General features: G+C 39.5%; 2 protein-coding genes and 1 non-coding gene across 22 annotated transcripts in view; all 3 read right to left on the bottom strand.

The window, feature by feature from the left end:
* Positions 1-1,139: 1,139 nt before the first annotated feature.
* LOC127510629 (gastrula zinc finger protein XlCGF57.1-like) lies at positions 1,140-10,340 on the bottom strand. The gene is made up of 3 exons (XM_051890449.1): positions 10,260-10,340; positions 7,423-7,578; positions 1,140-3,987 (listed from the first exon to the last, which is right to left on the bottom strand). Exons 2-3 carry the CDS (start codon positions 7,511-7,513, stop codon positions 2,540-2,542), a joined length of 1,539 nt encoding a protein of 512 aa, XP_051746409.1. The 5' UTR covers positions 7,514-7,578; positions 10,260-10,340; the 3' UTR covers positions 1,140-2,539.
* Positions 10,341-12,491: 2,151 nt separating this feature from the next.
* trnan-guu (transfer RNA asparagine (anticodon GUU)) lies at positions 12,492-12,562 on the bottom strand. The gene has a single exon. It is a non-coding gene; the product is annotated as a tRNA-Asn (tRNA).
* Positions 12,563-13,188: 626 nt separating this feature from the next.
* LOC127510574 (uncharacterized) overlaps positions 13,189-21,794 on the bottom strand; it is a 28,038-nt gene continuing 19,432 nt past the window's right edge. For 3 of the 20 annotated variants that reach the window (XM_051890210.1, XM_051890215.1, XM_051890214.1), the window contains exons 6-12: positions 19,074-19,549; positions 18,642-18,969; positions 17,142-17,946; positions 16,800-17,009; positions 15,546-16,138; positions 14,769-14,873; positions 13,189-14,658 (exon numbers count right to left, since the gene is read on the bottom strand). In XM_051890210.1, coding sequence (XP_051746170.1) covers positions 13,678-14,658; positions 14,769-14,873; positions 15,546-16,138; positions 16,800-17,009; positions 17,142-17,946; positions 18,642-18,969; positions 19,074-19,549 — 3,498 coding nt within the window. In that variant the 3' untranslated portion in view covers positions 13,189-13,677. Of the gene's footprint in view, positions 14,659-14,768; positions 14,874-15,545; positions 16,139-16,799; positions 17,010-17,141; positions 17,947-18,641; positions 18,970-19,073; positions 19,550-20,037; positions 20,509-20,834; positions 20,964-21,055; positions 21,143-21,242; positions 21,393-21,794 lie in introns of all 20 variants that reach the window. The other 17 variants (XM_051890199.1, XM_051890196.1, XM_051890197.1 and 14 more) reach the window with 14 other exon arrangements.

The following is a 21,794-nucleotide window of genomic DNA, read 5'->3' as shown; positions in this document are numbered from 1 at the left end:
TACCGTACCCGTACCGAGCCATGGCTTCAAAACCGAGGTATGTACCGAACCGTCATGTTTGTGTACTGTTACACCCCTAGTTTTTATTAATTTGGTGCTATTATGCGCAGTTGAGTAAATGACATTTACTTTACTCAAAGACTATAGAATAACATGTGTCACTTATATTGTTTTGAATGGGAGAAAGTGCAAAGTGTGATATGGCGGAGTAAGTCCTGCCTTCTAAATAAGAGCCAACTGCCGATTGGTAAAGTCATCGCTTCACTGCAGCGGCAGTTAGAAGCTCAGGTTCCTATAGAAACAGTCAGACGTGCGCCTCTGAAAAGAGACACTGCGCATGAGCTTGATCCAGCCTGAAAAATAGTTTTTTGTCAATATTTGAGCATTTAGAAACAAAATTTATGAGACAGTTGTTGTCAGATTTCATTTGTGTTTTCAAAAATGAAATTTAATCGAAAGCTTGGCAAACAGCTTTGGAGAATTTGATGTTTCCCCATTCAAAGAGATAGGAGCTGCACTTTCAAAGATGGCCGCCGAGTGAAATGACTTGTCTTAAAGGGACTTTGGTTTACTGTATGTGCGTCACATGAAGGTGGCTTTCTGCTGCTTGCAAACAGACTCTATTGAAGAGATGGCAGATTGCCATTCATTTGCTGCCTTGATTGCACTCATTATGCGCAAATACACTGCAGACCAATTCTTGCTCTTATCCAAGGAAAATCATCAACATTACCAACCATTACATGTATTTTATCTAACTAAATACATCGTAATCGGCTAAAAAGCATACAAAGGTTACTTTACTTCTTGAACCAGTGCACACCCGAGTCTGTGTTGCTTTCTCATTCATGTGAATCGCGGCACAGTTCGAGTGCAACCGAACTCAGACCACCTCCTCCAGGTAATCTCGGGTTCTGTATCCCAGTGCGCACCAGGGTCCACATGACAGCTTTCACATTAGCAATTTTTAATGCAAACTGTGCCCCATTCTGAACTAAACTGCCAGTGTGAAAATGCCCTAATGCACTAGTTCTCAACTCTGGTTATGATGGGTAATGGGTAAAAAAACAAACAAACAAAAAAAAAACATTTAAAGCATTTTAGCATAAGGTAAACAAAATGACAAAATGCAATGTAGATAGATTTACACAATATATTTATTTCAATGTATTATACTGAAATACATTATATTGCCAAAATATCCAAAATACATTATATCTGCCTTTTCATGCACATGAACTTTAATGACATCCTATTCTTAATCCGTAGGGTTCAATATGGAGTTGGCTCACCCTTTGCAGCTATAACAGCTTCAACTGAGGTCAGACACTGATGTTGGATGAGAAGGCCTGGCTCACAGTCTCCGCTCTAATTCATCCCAAAGGTGTTCTATCGAGTTGAGGTCAGGACTCTGTGCAGCCTAGTCAAGTTCCTCCACACCAAACTCGCTCATCCATGTTGGAACAGGAAGGGGCCATCCCCAAATTGTTCCCACAATGTTGGGAGCATTAAGAGTTCCTTTCACTGGAACTAAGGGGACAAGCCCAACCCCTGAAAAACAACCCCACACCAAACTTTACACTTGGCACAATGTAGTCAGGCAAGTACCATTCTCCTGGCAACCACCAAACCCAGACTCATCCATCCGATTGCCAGACAGAGAAGCATGATTCGTCACTCCAGAGAACACGTCTCCCCTGCTCTAGAGTCCAGTGGCGGCGTGCTTTACACCACTGCATCCAACGCTTTGCATTGCATTTGGTGATGTAAGGCTTGGATGCAGCTGCTTGGCCATGGAAACCCTTTCCATGAAGCTCTCTACGCACTGTTCTTGAGCTAATCTAAAGGCCACACAAAGTTTGGAGGTCTGTAGCTATTGACTCTACAGAAAGTTGGTGACTTCTGCGCACTGTGCACCTCAGCATGCGCTGACCCCGCTCTGTGATTTTACACGGCCTACCACTTCGTGGCTGAGTTGCTGTTGTTCCCAATTGCTTCCACTGTGTTAAGATACCACTAAAAGTTTAGCGTGGAATATATAACGAGGAAATTTCACAAATGGACTTATTGCACAGGTGGCAACCTATCACAGTACCACGCTTGAATTCACTGAGCTCCTGAGAGCGACTCAAATGTTTGTAGAATAAGTCTGCAGCCTAGGTGCTTGATTTTATACACCTGTGGCCATGATTTCGAGGGGTGTACCAAAACTTTTGTCAATATAGTGTACATGAGCAACATCTCTATACAACCGAAATTATAGGACGTCTACCTCAATCGCTCAATATTTGCAAATATAGCAAAAGGAGATAGGTGGGTGTTGCCACAGGTATTCATATGACAAAAAGAAGAAAATCAAGGCAAAGTATAAAGACATAAAAGATGAAAATAGAAGAATTGAACCACTAAATCAATGAAAATTTTGGAGTTTTGTATGAGCATCACCTGTTCAAACAAGTATCTGATATGGGCCACATTTAAAAAAAAAAAAAAAAAAAAAAAAAAAACATTTGAGCAGAAAATCCAATTTGGGCCACACTCATCTGCGGCATGAACGTAGCTTTGATTTCACACAGATAGATAATTTCTGGTGCCATTTTAAATTGCTGAGCCATTTAAAACGCTTTCTACAAAAAGAACAAGAATAGGGTCTCACATCTGCGTGACTTTTCATATGCATCTTTAAATGTGATTGCAAAAGAAATGTTTTTTTACACCGATCACAATTAAATCGCCCTCCTCCAGAGTGAATGTGCAGGAGATTTCTTAAATTGCTTTTTTTCGTAAACCTTGTATCACACTCAGATCTTTGTAATTTCTTTCTAGAATGAGTTAGCAAATGACATTTCAGGTCTCTATGATATTTGAAAGTCCTCTCACACCTAAGACAACTGTAAGGCCTCTCTCCAGTATGAACCCTTGAGTGAATGTCAAGGTTTCCTTTAACCGTGAAACTCTTTCCACACTGAAGACAGGTGAAAGGCTTCTCTCCAGTGTGAATTCTTATGTGAATCTGAAGGTTTGCATTGTTTTTGAAAGTCTTTCCACAGTGATGACACATGAAAGGCTTATCTCCAATGTGAATTTCTACATGATTCTTAAGGTGTTTCTTGTCTGTGAAACTTTTTCCACACTGATGACATATAGAACAGTTTTCTTTTGAGTGAATCTTCATGTGGTAATTAAGGGTTACTGAAAATCTGAAACCTTTTCCACACTGACCACATACGAATGGCTTCTCTCCAGTGTGAATTGTCATGTGGTTAGTAAGGGTTCCTTTATGTGTAAAACTCTTTTCACACTGAGAGCATTTGAAAGGCTTTTCTCCAGTGTGAATTCTTGTGTGGCTGTTAAGGCTTGCTTTTTGAGAAAAACTTTTTCCACAATGTTGGCAGGTGTAAGGACTCTCTCCAGTGTGAACTCTCATATGGACTTTCAGGTTTCCTTTTCGAATGAAACTTTTTCCACATTGTTGACATGTGTAAGGGTTCTCTCCAGTGTGTATTCTCATGTGATCTTTAAGGCTTCCTTTTTGAGTGAAACTTTTTCCACATTCTTGGCAGGTGAATGGGGTTTCTTTAAAGTGAATTCTCATATGGACTTTCAGGTTTCCTTTTTGAGTAAAACTTTTTCCACATTGTTCACAGGTGAAAGGGCTCTCTTTAGTGTGAACTCTCATGTGGGATTTAAGACTACCTTTTTGAGTGAAACTCTTTCCACACTGTTGGCATGTAAATGGCTTCTCTCCTGTGTGAATTCTCATGTGAACTTGAAGGTTTTTATGTTTTATGAAAGTCTTCCCACAATATTCGCAAGTCATATTACTTACAGTTTCTTTATTTTGAGCTCTTTTTCTTTTTGAAGTCTTCTCATTCAGTGAGCAACTCAAGGTTTTTTCTCCAGTTATTAAATCATGATGTTTAGCATACAGTTCTTTGACTTCCTTTTTAGTGTCCTCTTGACTCTCCTCTTTCACTGCCATCAGATCTAAGGCAAAAAAGACAAATAACCTCAGTTTAATGGCACAAAGTGACAAATCAAAACGTTTAGACATAAAGCATAAAAAATGACATGTACACTAGGATCCTATATGCATTCACTACTAAGCTTACTCTTCTCAATATTGTTAATTCTTAGCTTTGTTTATGATATGTCCCAAATACTTTCAAGCTGGCAATAATCAAGCACCTCTTATCAAAAACAAACAACAAAAAACAGTTTGACTCAGAAGAACTAGTCAGGTATAGAACAATCTCAAATCTGCCATTTATATCTAAAATATGAGATATATATTGTCATCTCAACCATGTTCAGTTTGGCAGAAACAGTAATTGAAGAATTTCAGTCAGGATTTAGGCCTCATCTGTCAGAGTTACATTCTGTTTTGGTTGTTTCTTTGTGTTTTGATTCTGCCTTTGTCTTTTATTAGCCCATTAGTTCCCATTGTTTGCTCCATGTATTTATACCGTGTTCTCCTTCATTCTCTGTCATTCTCGTCTATGTATATGGTGTTCTCCTGAGTATCTCCTGAGAGTTTATTAAAAGTAATTCTACATATTCCTTGTCTTTGTGAGCTTTGTTACTACATTATATGACACCATCATAACTGAGAAACTGCATATTCAAATTACCTGCTTTAGGCATCCTATCATGGCTACAACATCACTTTTCTAGTGCTATTAGATATTTCAACAACATAGGCCACAACATTATCTTGCACAGCTTGAGCTTTATGTTGGCGTTTGTGAACAAGCATTAGCATGGTTCAGGTCCTATTTATGTGACCACTACCACTTTGTTTGTGTAAATAAAAGACGTCTCATGAAACACAAATTATGGAGTGCCACAGAGCTCTGTATTAGGTCCTCTGCTTTTCTCATTGTATGTTTCCCATGATGGACATTATCATTAGTTTTCATTGTAATGACAATGATATTTAGTTTTAAATTTTCTCACAACCCAAAGTTAGCAGAGTGTTTTAATGTTGTCAAAGATGTGATAGTAATTTTCTTATATTAAACTCTGACAAGACAGCAGCATTAATTATTAGACCAAAAACCTCCACACATTAGATTCTAGATTTCGAAGCATGTACTGTTGCATTGTTTTCTACAGTTAAAAGTCTTTGATAATCAGTCTTCTATTCATGTTTATATAGCCTTAACAGCCTTCTTCCACCTTGGAAGGTCAATAAATAAGCTCTAGTTAGTTCAAAGTTTACTATAAATACTAAGAAATACAATCACATCAGCCCAATTTGATCATCACTACTGATAAGTATTACTGTTACATCCCAGGATGTATCTTTGTTTGTTGCTATTGTGTCTACCGGTTTCTTTTTTTTAATGTGTTCCTCTCCTAGTGACAGGGCTGACTGCTGTCTCTTTCTTTCGTGTCAGATTGCTCTTTTTGTTTATGTTGACCTGACCCCCTTTGTTGCTTATATTTAAATAAATTACATTTATTTATTTTTCTTTAAATGCCTTGGTTGTGGTCTTGTGATGTCATGATGAACTTAACAGAGGATGAACTGCTGCCACTTCAAACCATTAGATAGGTTTCACCTGCAACTGCATTCACAAGAGGTGTGGTCCCTTTTTAGGATCACATCTTGTGACACCACATTGGGCCTAATCACGAAGCAAAACTTGGCATTTATCAATATGGACGTGACTGGTGGCTACAATCAACTCTCACATCTGTTGCACAAAGCCAGTTTCAGTTTCTACCCAGGTAAGTTCAAGATTAGTTTGAGCAAACTGTTTTTTCGGGCTCATGAAATTGGATTGGTTTTTAGCGGATTTCATTGCTATGGTAACTTGCGCTACACGGCTAACCTGCTCCGGAGCAGGTTTTGTTCTGGGTTAGAGGTTTTATTCACAAACCCAAACTCGACCAATCAGCTGTGAGTATAGTGACATGTATCTGATGCAATAAAGCTACTCCCCTGTATCTCTTGCTTCAAATTAAATCAGTTTATAGTGAAAACATTTTACAGACAAAACTGCTCATCTTTTGCTGCTAATTATTTATTACATTTATATTACATGAATTACAATTACTTATAATTCATATAATATATTCATATAATTATTTTAATTTAAAAGGAATGTTTAATATTGTCCATTAATACAATGAATATAAAGCTTGTTAATCATTAACCATTAAACGACTAGATTTTTCTATTCAGTAGTAGCAATTGGGTTTAATATAACTCAAAATATGCCTTTTGTTTAGGCTACTTCTGTACTATTTACAGAATTTAATACATGACATAATGAATGCCCAACTAAGTAGGATCTTCCCAGGTGCACTTGGAAGGCGGCATTAGTGTGTGTCTGGTCATAGGCGGCGTTTTGTTTCTACCCCCTTCACAAACACCCCAAACCCAACCTGATGAAGACATTTTTCCACTGGTTATTCAACATGTGACAACACGCTTAAGTGAAAGTAAAATGCTTATGGCCAGACATAACGGAAGTTGAGCTAAAAACTGAGAACGCTCCGTGCCAGTGGACATGCACCGTTATGAATGTCTGTGTGCATTATCCCTAAATGGGGGGGGAATTCAATTGCTTGAATGGTGGGTTCATTATTATTCTAAATGAACTAGAAAAACACAAGTAATCTTTTGCAGGTTACCTACTGGCATTGGGTTCAAATCTAAAATCTTGCCAAATAGGTGCTTTTACATTTCAAATTGAAACCAAATCTTCTGCCATCGTCTTGTCAGTCAGCTTCTCACTCTCATGATAAATGAAATCTGACTCCTGCTGCTGAGCTGATCTGTCCTGCAACTCTCTTTCGGCTCACACTGAATTGAGCAGACACAAGTTTTTAATGTAGTGTCTGTACTGTAACTGAACTAAATTATTTTTATCACAATAAAAACAACAGTGGGGGCAGTGCCATGGTGGGTAAGTGATGTAGCCGGTGTTCCTGTTGAACTTTCGCAGCAAGCCTACCCCCCAACCCACCACAAACGCATGTACGGGTTAATTACTTAAAATGCAATTTATTATCATGCAAAAAACAAAACAAAAAAAAAACACCACCAACAACAAAAAATAAAATAAAAAAACTGAAAATACAAGCTGTTGTGTGAAGTAATTATGCTGTAATGCTAAAACTGTAGTATTGTGTGTATTAAAACCCATCGAAAACTGATGTGAAATCCACCAATCAGACAGGTTCCCAAATATAAATCGATTTTTTTGATTGGTTAAAATTAATGGATAATATCTTGTTTTTCCAAAGGTGCCTATGTGTCAACATGTCTGTCCACAAGAGAGATCTACTCCATGTCAAATAAAACCACTTTAATTAAGACACTCATATGACATTCTTCAAAAATATTGTTCATTTCTGTAGAGCTGGTCATTTTAATAAGTATCAAAGTTCAGATTTAAACATGAAACCAACCTGTTTGTCTCTGAAAATCTTCTTGTTTCACTCTTATGGTTTCTTCTTCTTCAATCTTTATGTCTTCGCTCTCCTCTTTAATAAACGCCATCTTTATAATAGTGTAACATGGATCTCAGTTGCTTCACTAGGAGTTTTTCTGTGTGTTTGGACAATCTGTGAGAATAAATAACAGAAAGAAATCTAAATATCTGGGTGCGTTTCAGTTAGCTCCCTAGTTCAGTAATCAACGCACTGGCAAGGAGTGATAGTTAATGGCCCTGAATGGCCTGATTTAAAAAATAAAAAAAATAAAAAAATCAAAAGCACTACAATAGGGCTGTAGTCAAGTCCACCTTTGTCGAGTCCAAGTCAAGTCCGAGTCCAAATGAGGCAGTCAAGACAGAGACAGAAAAAAATAATCCTTTTCAAGACCACTTACATAACTATTGATAATTTATGTGATGCGAGAGACAGCATATCTTCTATTCGAAGATAATCATTTTGCATTATTATTTGTAATCAAAAAGCATGTGCAGAGTAACAACTCTGTAGGATCAAATTAGGCCATTTTATTTACTTTAGGTATAGCTATTTCACTAAAGTCACATAAAGCTGAAGTGCAACTTCACAATTTCAGTCTTTTTTTTTTTTATAGTGTAACAATCATATTCTGGGCTACCAATGGAAAATGTAAAAAAAAAAAAAAAATACACTACAGCAGTGGTTCCCAAACATTTTACATTTGCGTACCCCCTGCATTTAACCTCCTTCTGCGTACCCCCTCTCTTCCACTTAGACTGCTGCAGTCGCACCTTTTCCATTAAGGAACAATATTTTCCCCCCAAAAAAGATTGTTTATTAAAGTGCCTTTTTTTTACCTTTATAAATACCTTTATAAAATAAACAATGTTTTAAATTAAAAATGTTCAATAGAGAAATAAGCAATGATATTAAAATGACGTGATACTTTAAATATTGAACTAAAGTCACTGTCTTAATGAGTGAGTCATCGAGTCATTCATTCATTCAGTAATGACTGAATGAATGAATGGCTGTATTTTTGAATGGGTAATTGAATCATTGACTCTCATGATTTGTTCAAAGTCACAGATTCGTTCACAAAACAGTGCTTTGAGTTGCAGTTCTGCTGTGGCTTTCGTTGGAACTATTATTTCGCAAAATACAGCAAACAATACAGTGTTTAAAAGTACTTCACTTAATATTACCCTTTTGTTTGTTGAACTGTTATATAAAATAAATTATAGGCGTAATTTGCGGGTGGGACAGGTGGGACATGTCCCCACCACTTTTTGCCAGGGTCGATATTGTCCTCACCACTTTTTGAAACATCTCGCGGCACGGATGTATGCTAATAGAAAAGAAACATCTCTAGTTGATTAGAAATTTGTTCGTTTGTGTTAAATAATAGACGATATTGCGCTGGGATGTGTTGTTTTTGAAATCATATTGAGTGCTCCTTGCCGCTGTTATAAGTGGCGCAACAGTTTTCTCTTTGCGCTCGTGCACAGTGCGCAGTCTTCACACGGACGAGCGCTTCAATCTATCACTGTTGCGGCCGCAGACTCTATTCGTTCCGGTGAAATCACAAACAAAATGCACATAAACGTGTCTCTGCTCTTGAGAAACAATCACTGATTAACATCTTTGGTTTTAATGAGAAAAAAATAAAATAAATAACACGAGGGCGGATTAACACAGAACCTCTGGCATGCTTATTTTAGAGAGTAATAATAGTTGCAACTTGCACTCTTAAATGTGCATTGAAACTTGCCAGCTGATAAAATATGCTCCAGGGACCATATGCATATAACATCTCAGGCTATCTTAACTGGTTGAGTTAGATGGTGAAACAGTAGAAAATCAGTCCAGAGTCTCTTCAGCTGTAAATGCCATTGGCTGGTGAAGTCTTTTGTTGATTATAATAAATTGACATGTTGATAAAACACACATAAGCAGTCTTTCAGAATGCTCTCAATTGCATATAGCCTAGATCAGATGCATACTACGTGCAGTAGTGAGTGTGGCGGTGCTTATGGGGTGTCGCTCTGGGACAGGTAAGTATGAGGCTGGGAGGGAAAAATCACAGTATACTCACTACAAAAAACTAGACTACGCCACTGCTAACTGTATATTGTATTATAGTGCGTAAGGACGAAACTATCATATTAAACATGAGGTCTATGTCAATACATTTTGCACATTTATTATTGTAATGATACACACATTCCTGTCCCACCCACTTTTTAAAACAAAGTTACACCACTGAAATCAATGTCACGTTTGCAACCATGTGGATATTTGGGAACAATTGCATTTTTGCTTGTATAATATGTTATCAATATTAAAAACAAGAACGCACACAGGGTGCTTTTGTATCAAGAGAGTTTGAGTCTAAAATAAATTTTGCTTTTTTTGAAATGCATGCTTCGTTTTAATGTTATTTTAAGGTGGGGTAGAATTAAATGAACAGCAATTGTTTGCGTACCCCCTCTGTCACGTAGGCTACCCCAGTTTGGGAACCACCGCATTACAAGATTTGAATAGAATATTTGAATATAACTAAATGTTGTTTCTATAGCAGCAACATTAAAGTTTACAGCAGCAAAGTCACTATATATAAATTTTATCTTTTTACTCACTAAGTTTTTATTGCACGTAACGTTACTTAGTACACTTCTTCACTTCACTTATCAACAAAAATAACGTTCTTTAATGTTATATAAAGCATAACGTTACATTCAATAATAAAACTTTACATCTCTTGTAAAACATGTAAAATTAATTGAACAGTTTGGATCGATTTAGACAGTTTAAATGCAGTTTAAAATACAAACCTTTCTTCAGCCGAATTACATCCGATGCAGCAGTGCGGCGCCGACTTGTGACTTCATGTTGTCACGGCAAAATAAAAGTCCTTTTTCTTCTTGGCTTTTTAGCGCATCGCATCCTGTGTGCAAATCGCCACTTACTGTGCTGTTATGCAGACAGGATTTATTTAAGATATTTTATTAATTATCTCTTCCATACGTACACACTTATATATTCATATACACATGTATTACTTGTGTTACTCTGCCCCAACTCTAAATCCACCAGAGCTCAGGAATACACACACACACACACACACACACACACACACACACACAGTGGTGGCCAAAATTATTAGAACGGTAATATTTTTTTATGTTTTAAAAGAAGTCTCTTCTGCTCACCAAGGTTTCATTTATTTGATCCAAAATACAGCAAAAACGGTAATATTGTGAAATATTTTTACAATCTAAAATAACTGTTTTCTATTTGAATATATTTTAAAATGCAATTTATTTCTGTGTTGGTAAAGCTGAATTTTCAGCATCATTACTCCAGTCTTCAGTGTCACATGTTCCTAAGAAATCATTCTAATATGCTGATTTGCTGCTCAAGAAACATTTATTATTATCAATGTTGAAAAAAAAGAAATTAATACTTTTACTCAGCAAGGATGCATTACATTTATCAAAAGTGACAGCATAGACAATTATAATGTTGCAAAAACATTCTATTTCAGATAAATACTGTTCTTTTTAACTTTCTATTCATCACATAATCCTGAAAAAAAAAATTGTACACAACTGTTTTCAACATGTTAAACAGCCAAGACAACCATAGAGCCAATATACTATATAAGAGTGGAACAAATGAACAAATTATCATTCTTTATATACAGCACATCCCAGCACAGCTCTGCCTAGCTTCAACCTGAAACGAGGTCTAATTCGCCAAAATAACTGAAAGTACCTGTGGGAGGTGTGCAGGGCCTTTCCATGAATGGAACTGGTTCAGGTGTCATTAGATGGCCTAAATGTGAACTTGGGTCATGTGTTTGATAGTGATGATAAGCCCTGTCTGTTTTTTCATTTCTGTTTTTTTCTGACCTTGGGTGCAAATGTCCTCCTAGATATTTCTTTGGCCTTCCGCTGACTACTGGTCATTGATTTAAAAAATGATTTTTGACCACTTTGCAGTCGACACGCCGACAGGTCGTATATATATACCCTGTAGTTGTAGAAAGCTTAGTACAACATTGGGTAAAGTATAGAAATACCACAACAAATCAATTCAAGTACTTTACTATAGTATGGTTCAAAAACACTATAGTATTTACTATAAATTTCTATAGTATTTTTTTTCATGTTACTGGGTGTGCTGGCAGGAGAAATTTTTCAAGAGACAAATATTGCTCCTAAAGGGTGAGTCATGATAACGTTAGCTCCAATAGTTCATTAATAACAATGTAAACACATGTCCAACTTGGAAATACTATAACGTTAATACTAAAGTGTATTAACTGGGATGCGAGTTTTGGCTAACGGACTAGCCGTGCTTGCTAACGTTGGCTAGTTAGCGTTAATTGAGGCAAGCTAGTAAGTTAAAGTTAAACATGTCAAACTGTCTTAGGACAGAGGCAATGGCAACTACCTGCTTTAGTATCGCATGGCAGCGTATAACGTTATAGCAGGTGCTTTCTTTCAAGTACTTGCATTCAGTGTTATTAATATTCCAGAGTCCAGAACTAATCTTTTATTTCTTTTCCCTTTAGTTCCCTGCTGAAAAAAACAGCATATGCTGTTTATCCTGCAAAGTTGCAGTCTTTTTTATTTCTTTTTTGTTTGCAAGTTCCAGTTATTTAGTTACCTTGCCCTGTCTTCAGCACAACCATCTGCCTGAGGAAAACAGGTTTAAGAACTGTTGAGGATGTGACAGCAGTCGCCCTCAGCTGTTTCCCATCTGCCCTTCTGTTTAGACTGTTTCATGCCTCACCTACATTCGAAAACACCAGCATGTGTAGGCGTATGCCAAATTGATTGACCTCATGCCAGAGAGCTTGATAGGTTACAAGTTACTGGTGCCCTAAATGACCAAAATCCACATTAGAACACAGCCGGAAGTTATTACAAGTGCTCGACGCTGTTTTAAAAGGAGTTTTGAGCAGGACCTCTCTGGAAAACAGGCCTCCGCCACAAAACATGAACATTCCATGCACACGTCTGTGGTTCCCTGGCGGCATGGCACCGAAAAAGCGCCTTCGTCCCTGGGTGGGCTCGAACCACCAACCTTTCGGTTAACAGCCGAACGCGCTAACCGATTGCGCCAAAGCTGGGGAACAATAGTCTGTTAAGGGGGGGGGGGAAATGGAAGGAGAGGGAAGAAGGGGGAAGAGGGGAAAAAGAGGAAAAAAAGAGAGAAAAAAGAAAAAAAAGGAGAAGAAAAGAGAAGAAAGGGAATTTTATGCCTTTCTACTCCAAAAGTAATGTTTTTGAAAGTATATTTCTACAAAAAATTATTTAAATTTTTTTTTTTTCTGGTTTCCTATACATTTATATGGTCGAAAGGCTGATTATAAGGTTGCCGGTTCGAATCCCACTGTTGCCAGAAATTAAGGTTGTTTTTTAATGATGTAAAATAGTGTGTTTTATCAGAAATCACATAAATGGTGTCCATATTACTGAAATTATTTCTGCTATGCCATTTTGAAATATAAATGAACATTGTATTAATGGTATATTAATGATTCTTGATATTTACAGTTCTGAGTTTGTGCACTTTTAGCTTTAAATGTATTTCTGCACCAGTTGTTTTATAAAAATATATTAATAGTCAGTCCATTCATTTTTGAAAGCATCCTGACATTACAACATTTTTCACAAGTGCCTATGCTATGCTATGATACAATATATGCCTATACTATGATACTGTAGCAAAGGAAAACACACAAAGAGATAGTTATTTAATCATAACCAAACTTTTATTGTCAATCATACATGGCCAATCATTTATTAATTTCTTGATTCTTTCACATTTTAATTGTTTTAGTCATTATTTTGCATGTGCAACAAAACAGAAAGCAGAACTATACACATAAATAAAACTTAAAAATGTTCATGGCTCTTGTGCATTTTTTGCAAGTGCAAAAGAACATAAAAAAAACAGAACTATACACATAAATAAAACTTTAAAATGTCCATGGCTCGTGTGCATGTTTTTGCAAGTGCAAAAGAATAGAAAAACAGAACTATACACATAAAAAATATTTACAATGTCCATGATTCTTGTGCATTATTTGCCAGTGCAAAAGAACAGAAAAAATCAGAACTATATACACATAAATAAAACTCTCCAGTGTCCATGGCTCTTGTTAAGTCTTTGCAAGTGCAAAAAAAAAAAAAAAGAAAAGAAAAGAAAAAGAACTATACACATAAATAAGAGGTTTTTTTATTTCTTTTTTTTTATTTCCTCCAACCACTGCTCCTTGTTAACTGTCTCTACGGAGGGGCAGTATACAACACCTTTGTATTGGCTATGCCCAGTCTCAGCTGTCCTAAACTGCCCGCATTTCTTGCATGTGTTGTGCGGCACATGACGGGTCAGTTTTCGAACTGGCGGAGCAGCAGCAGGAGCAGGAGGGGCAGAGGAAAGGCTGACCCTGAGAGCCTGTGGAGCAGCAACCAGGACAGGCCCTGTGAGTCCCTGTGAGGCCATTGGCGTCAGCATCACCAGTTGAGCACCTGGGGGTGGAGCAGGGAAGAGTTGCCGCTGGGTTTGAGGTTTCTCAGCTGGCGGTGACAAAACCCCTGGGGCTGAAGTGATGTTCCTCTTCCTCTTCACCTGTGCCTGGCCCACAGTGCTACTGGGCAGGTGGTATTGGTGAGCCGGACCTGACTGGGGGGGTGCAGATGGGGGGCGCACATTGGCAGGGAGTAGAGGGTCAGCCGCCACAGACAACTGGCTAGGCAGATGCAGCCCTTGCATCAATACTGCACTGTCCTGTCTTTTTACCCTCCTGTTGTGCCACTGAACCAAGGTGGTATGGCTCACGTCCACCAGCTGCAGGGTGGTCTGCTGCATAACAGTCGCATTGGCCAGAATGCGCTGCCTGATTTTCCTGTAGTCCCCCAGGATGAGGTCCCATCTGGACACTGTGCCAGTCCCCTTCTTCTTGGGACTTTTATGGATGGCACAGAGCCTGACAAAAATTGTCTCAATCAGGCGACAACAATCTGGCCACTGGGCAAGTGGGGCAGTGGTGGTGAGTGCGTGCCTCTTCACACTCTCCACCCCTGGAGTGAACTCCTGCCTCTTCTTGGGGGACCTGAACCTCCCGGTGTCCAGCTTGCTCTGGTATCTGGCAGCAAACACCACCCTCTGCTTGTCATAGTCCAGCAGGTTCTGCCAAAGAGCAACAATATTGCTCACCTAAGCAGAAAGAGCAAATGATACAAAGCAAATGAGAAAACAAAACATGTGCAAATGTTAATGTATGACAGGTCAAAGAGGGAAAGTAGAGAAAGTTGAATGATCCTGACCTGCTGGTTGGTGAGGGCCAGAGAGGGCTGGTTCCTAAGCTCCACAAGACACTCTGCAAGGCTGTCGACTCTGTCCATGCCTGGCAAACCAGAGCTATCCAAAGCCTGAACGAAAAAAAACAGAGATGAGCAACATTATGAGGACGGTGAAGTGGGACAAAACACAAATACATATATACATATTCCTTGATGTCTTTTTGTTGACCTGCATCCACTTCACACCCTTGGAAATCTCAGATACTGTTAAAAATCTACAGGTCAGTCAGATTCTATGGGTTTTTCCTAGCATAACAGTATGCATTTACAGTTGCGATACAAATTAAAAAAATATTACATAAAACATAATTACATAACCACAGTGAATAACTCTACATGGCAAATTAAATGTTATGTGCATGTCTTACAAAGCATAAATCTGTATTCAGATTTCAGAAGAATCATTTTGACATTTGTAATCCAAATGTTGCCTTGTCCGTCAACTGATATACACTACTGTAATAAAGATGTAACAAATAAAAATCTTCTTTTAAGACATTAAACAAATAACCATTTAAATATTTAGGACGTTTGGAACGGGTACATTCCAGCAAGATATAAAAATGCTGTAAAAAAGTAATGTTTTCTCAGTAAAATCAGATGATTTCCTCTTAGTTCAATAGAATGTGAGGGAACACTAGGGAATACCAACATGGTGGCACGGTGGCTTCATTTATTTATGATGTCATAAGCAATCCAGCATTGACATAGATCTGATTTTGTAACATGGTATTTACATACCACAGACTCGTCGGAAGATGCTGAGGCACCTGGCATGGAGGAGGCAGCAGTCAGGGTTGAGGCAACAGCCTGGGTGGACGAGGCAGCGGCCAAGGTGGAGGAGGCAGCAGGCTGGGTGAAGGACGCAGCAGCCAAGGTGGAAGAGGCAGCAGTCAGGGTTGAGACAACAGCCTGGGTGGACGAGGCAGCAGCCAAGGTGGAAGAGGCAGCAGGCTGGGTGAAGGATGCAGCAGCCAAGGTGGAAGAGGCAGCAGTCAGAGTTGAGACAACAGCCTGGGAGGAGGGAGCAGGCTGGGTGGAGAAGGCAGCAGCCAAGGTGGAGGAGGCAGCAGGCTGGGCAGGGGGGGCGGCAGGCTGGGTGGAGGATAGAGACTCAGAAGAGGGCAGAAAATGGGAGGAGACAGAGAAGCTTGGGTCATCGGTAAGACTTGACACAGTAATATCATGTGTTTCATCTTCCCCGAAGCCCTCGTCTTCTTCATCCTCGCCTTCATCCACATCCTCCAGCATGTTTTCTGTTTCTTCTGAGTCGGGGTCCACTACCAGGGGCTTTCCAGTCTGATCCAGGAGGTAGTCAACACCAAGCAGCTCTCCTGTGAAACAAACAAACAAACAAACAAACAAAAAAAAAAAAATGCAATGACACAAACAGGACTGGTCAAAAGTTTGGACACATTAATATTTGTAATGTTTTTGAAAGAAGTCGTTTATGCTCATCAAGCCTACATTTGAACAAAAATACAGAAAAGAACAGTTATATTGTGAAATGTTATTGCAATATTTAAAATAATGGTTTTCTATTTTAATATACTTTAAAATATAATTTATTTTATGATGCAAAGCTGAATTTATCATCATCATTACTCCAGTCTTCAGTGTCACATGATCCTTCAGAAATCATTCTAATATGCAGATTTATTTATTATCAATGTTGGAAACAGTTGTGCTGCTTAATGTTTTTTATAACCTGTGATATTATTTTCAGGATTCACTGATAAATAAAAAGTTAAAAAAAGACCAGCATTTCACTTAAAATAGAAATATTTTGTAACAATAAACAGTACAGTTCAAATGTTTGAGGTCAGTATTTTTTTTTTTTTAAATAATATTTTTATTCAGCAAGGATTTCAAGCATTCCAAAACTCAGTGTATGGTTGGGTTTGGTAATGGGATTAATAAAAGAAAATGTTTAGTTAGAACATTGAAAACCCACAAACCAAAAGTATTATGCAGCCAGATAAGGGTAAGACATACCAGTATATTTGGCAGGTGGCCTGAAAGTTGGCACAAAAGGCCGACCAAACACCTTCAGGCTGTTGGTGTTGACGCAGTGGGCCATATCCCCGGAGTAGGTGAGAAGGGACGCTGGCTTGCTGGTCACTGCTGCAGTCCCCCGATCCTGATTCCACCTGTTCAGGCCTTCCAGGAGGTAGAGCTGGAAATTCAGTGCATTGGCACTGGTTCCTAGAAGAAGAACAAGACATTTATACCAATGAAAAAGGACTTGCCATTCAATCTGAATAATGCATAAAAATTATGTAAAAATCTAGAAAAAATTAATTTTTATTTAAAACATCATACATGTGAGACACCAACCTGGAATGAACCTGTTCAGGTGGCAATGAAAAGACTCCAGGGATGTGGACCCTCTGGCACACCGATACCTGGTCAGGATGACCCCTGCCTTTTTGGTGGTGCCTACTTCTGTGTAAAGTGGCACTCCTGGCAAGTCCTGGATGCACTTGACATGGCGTTTCTGCACACGCCAGATGTGCTCCATGCGCACCTCGTCCAGGAGTGGCACACCCATAAGGTCCCTCCCATTTGCCCCTCCCAGCTCCTGCAGCAGCCTCTCAATGAGGCGTATGGTGGCCTCCTCACCACGTGTCCTCCTGCGGCAGTAAAGGCTGAGGTCCTTTTTACTGATGCTCCTGTCCACCAGGAGGTCAGTAATGGCTGGCACACCCTCATGCATCAGCTGTTTTCTTTTTGCCTGCCGCAACAGGCTGAGGTCCCCAGCATCCCACTCAAAGATGCAGGCAGACAGGCATCCCATGAAGGTGGGGTAGAGGGGATGGGCGTCTGTGGTGCAGCCCACGGCCAGCCTTCTCATAAAGTGCCAGATATCCAGCCGTATGTTGAGGTCTGGCCATTGCCCAAACCTGGTCTGCAGCTTGCTGGTTGCCCCCTCACTTATGCAGCAGCCACAGTCCACATACAGCAGAACTGGGGGTGGAACGGCTGCCTGGCGGTAACGCTCCATGACACCAGCCACCATCCTGTTCAGTCCTGGCCCCTCCTGCACTGACAGGACACTGGTCAGTATCTGGCCGACCTCGTTTCCAATGGAGGTCACCCAGAGTGCTGTCCCCCGTCCATGGCCAGCCAGCTTCTTTGTGATCTGGAATTTACAAATTAAACGACACATTCATGATATAAGGTTATCACTGACAACATTACAGTTTTTCTCAGTCGCTTTGACAAATTTTTCGAAACAGTCTTAACATTCTCTAAACTTTAAGTGCAATTGTCACAACTGTTTGCTGGAACATCACCACTCTATTGCATGTCTGCAAAATTTAGTAACTCACCCAAAACATTTAATTCATGCCTCAAAACCTAGTTAGTGTGTCAGTAAATTGTTAATAAAAAAGGTGTTTTTGTGATCGTGTGAGTCACACTGATCAAAATGTTTAGATGTTTTTTGTTATAAACAAATGTCATGGATTTTTTTTCATGGATTTCATGGATTTTTTTTTTTTTACTTTTTGTTGACTAACTGCTTTCTATTCTATACAAGAATATCAGTTTTGTTTGTGTATCACACTAAGCATTTTAAATACAGATTCAGACAGTAGGTAAAATTCAAAAGTCAATACTCTAGTACACACACACACAAAAAAAACATTTGTATTTATACATTACATTTATTTTTGCAGCAATGTGTTACATGTAAACTGAAAATTCTCAGTGGCTTGTTCATCTTATTGTTTTGAGAAAAAAATTAGAATAGAAGCCAAAGTGATAAAAATGTCTATTTTACAGCAGCACATGTAAGAACATGTAAGTTTACTACAGAGTCAGATTATTTTTTACCTTTTTGGTGGAATCCATCTTTAATATGGTGCCAAAAGTCGATGTGATGCTGGCCTTGATATGGTCTATACGGCAGAGGATGTCCCTGCCATATACAGACAGCAGCCAACGACTGGTGGGGATGTCAATAGGCTCTGGAGGCTCCTGGCAGACCACCGGAAAGAGGCTGGGTCGATCCACAAAGTCAGCACACTCCCCAAGATAGTGTGCCAGCCGATTCAGCCATTCCTCCCCATGGTTCTCCTTTAACTGCCTCACCAATCGAGCTGGACTGTTGCCCAGCGTCCGGTCCCTAAGCAGCCTAATGACACGGATGTCACAGGCATACCTGAAATGCACATTGTTGCTGTGATTAGTTACATGTTTATTGGGGGGTCAATTCAGAAGTTTAAGTCTTTAAAAACAACATCTTTTCTACACTGATTTACTCACTTGCGGGTCAGGATCACCCGGAACATTTTCTGGTGAGGCAGGTCAAGCTGGTCCCGGACAGTCTGACTTGTTGACAGATAGTTAAGAGAACACACAGTGCACCTGAGTGTCTCTGTCACCATCAGGTAATATCTGTCAATGTCCAGGACCTTCCGAGCCCTCTTGTGGACACCATAGCCCGTCAGGTTCTTGCCACAAGCTGGGCAGGACACCCTCACCTTCCACAGGTGGTAGGGCATCCACACCATCAACCGATGGGTGAAGAACCGGTCAGGAGTTGGTGTCTGGTGGTAAATGAGAGCTGGGACAGGGGGCTCATACCACAGCTTCAAATCTGGCCGCAGCTTGCCAGAGTGAAATAAAGTGTTGGCAATCCACCGCTGGTCCTGCACAGGGATGGTCTTGCTCATTTCACCTGGCAACCAGAATGAAGCTGAGGCCCCAGCAGGGGCTGGCTGGACTCCTCCAGGCTCCTCCTGTTTGGAAGACAATTTGTTTATTGTATAAATAAAGGCTGCACTAATATACACCACAGCCTGTCCAATAGTGTTTTTTTTTTAATTGCTTTGGTGCAATTTTCATAAGCTCAAAAAAATTTTTTTTAAACTCTTCAAACAAAGATAATAAAAGGGCACTAAGCATTTCAGCGTATTTTCAATTGTGTTAGTATAATACACTAAACCACAAAGTATCCTTTTCACTACCCAAAATAAGTATTTCATCTATATACAGTAAATGTTTCATTCACAGTAACTGCCTTTCATAAAGCTCTTACTATCAAACTTTTGATCTCTTCTCGTTCAGTTTCACTAGAATAAAAGCATGAGATCAGGTTTTGAAAGAATCACTAGCTGTGTGATCAGTGTGGTGTTTTGAAAATGTATGCCTTGCTTGTGATATGTACCTTGTGAAAATAGTACTAAAGTGTATATTAAAAAATGTAAATTGGTGCTGCTATACTCACAGTGGATGGAGCAGGACTGGGGGCCCTCACAGAGGATGGAGCAGGACTGGGGACCCTCACAGAGGATGGAGCAGGACTGGGGACCCTCACAGAGGATGGAGCAGGACTGGGGGCCCTCACAGAGGATGGAGCAGGACTGGGGACCCTCACAGAGGATGGAGCAGGACTGGGGACCCTCACAGAGGATGGAGCAGGACTGGGGACCCTCACAGAGGATGGAGCAGGACTGGGGACCCTCACAGAGGATGGAGCAGGACTGCGGCCCCTCACAGAGAATGGAGATAGACTGGGGGTCCTCATAGTGGATGGAGATAGACTGGGGGTCCTCATAGTGGATGGAGGAGAGGGGCCGGGAGGAGAAGGGCTGGGGGTTCTTGAAGAGGGCGGAGGAGAGGGGCTGGGGCTCCTTCGATCCACTAAATTTGGCTTTATTGAAGCCAACTGGGACCCACCAAACCGTGACTTAGTGAACTAAAAAGAGAAACAAAGCTAATTGCAAAATATCTATCATATTATATCTATATATATATAATATTTATCATATCATATTATATCATATTACATATTATATATATATATATATATATATTATAACTATGTTATAAAGTCAATGGAAGTCTATGCAATGTCCTCACTAATATAGTCAAACAAAAATGTGTGTGTGTGTGTGTGTGTAAATGCAAATGGCCTGACTGATCAGTCTGCATGAGCATGCTAGAACCATTATGAAGTTGGCAGGCTGTAGATCCTACCAAACAAACAAATAAGTAAACGTTAATTAGAGATAGAATATTCACCATTGACAAACTTGGAGGGGGCCTCAGGAATGTCCGTGGGGCTGGGGCAGGGGCCGTGTCTGAAGCTTCAGACTGCGGAGGTGCGGCATAAGTTGAAGCGGCAGAAGTTGAAGCGGCAGTGGCAGGCTGCTAAAACAACAGCAGAAGGGAATAAGATGGTGTGAAACAGCATTTTAACAGATATGTGATGCAACATTAAATGTCATTTTCAAATAGATCACCTTAGTGGTATGGAATCCACAGTTGCAGGCCATGGACCCTCCAAAGAGGGTTGTCTGTCCATGGGCCTGCATGGGGCATTTCTCAATCTGAAAAGATAAGAATCATTATTTACTGATATTGCCTGCACCATTGTCAGGTGACCTGCATACTACATAATACGTGATGAGACAGGTAACTTTGCTTTACCTTCTGATAGAGGTCGTACCACTTCCGCTGCCTTGGGGATGGTCTATTTCCTCCTCCAGATGGCCAAACTCCAGAGCTGGCAAAAGCCCTCAACCTCGCCATCCACTCGCCATCTCCCATGGCCTTGTGGCTCTTTGGCTTTGTGCTCATCTAAACATAACATGGAAATAATAGTAAACAAGTGTAGTTTTGCAAGTACTGGACAACTACACAGATTTTGTTTTTTCATTAACTTATAATGATACAACTATAAAACGGTAACACTTTATTTTAGGGTCTTTTAACTAGTTGTTTTTCAGCATGCATATTACTACAATATTGACTGTTAGTAATTATTAAGCACATATTAATGTCTTATTCTGCATGACCATATTCTACATTCTTTATCCTACCCAATACCTAAACATAACAACTAATTTACTGACTAGTAATAAGCAGTAAATAAGGTTTTTTTTTTTAAGGGAAAAGTCGTAGTTAATAATGAATACAAGTTCCCTATACTAAAGTGTTATCCAAACAAATTCATTGAAACAAAAATTCAAGCTAACTAAA

The sequence above is a fragment of the Ctenopharyngodon idella genome, chromosome 4, assembly GCF_019924925.1.
Source record: "Ctenopharyngodon idella isolate HZGC_01 chromosome 4, HZGC01, whole genome shotgun sequence".
NCBI lineage: Eukaryota > Metazoa > Chordata > Actinopteri > Cypriniformes > Xenocyprididae > Ctenopharyngodon > Ctenopharyngodon idella.
This window is presented reverse-complemented; position numbering and strand designations above follow the sequence as displayed.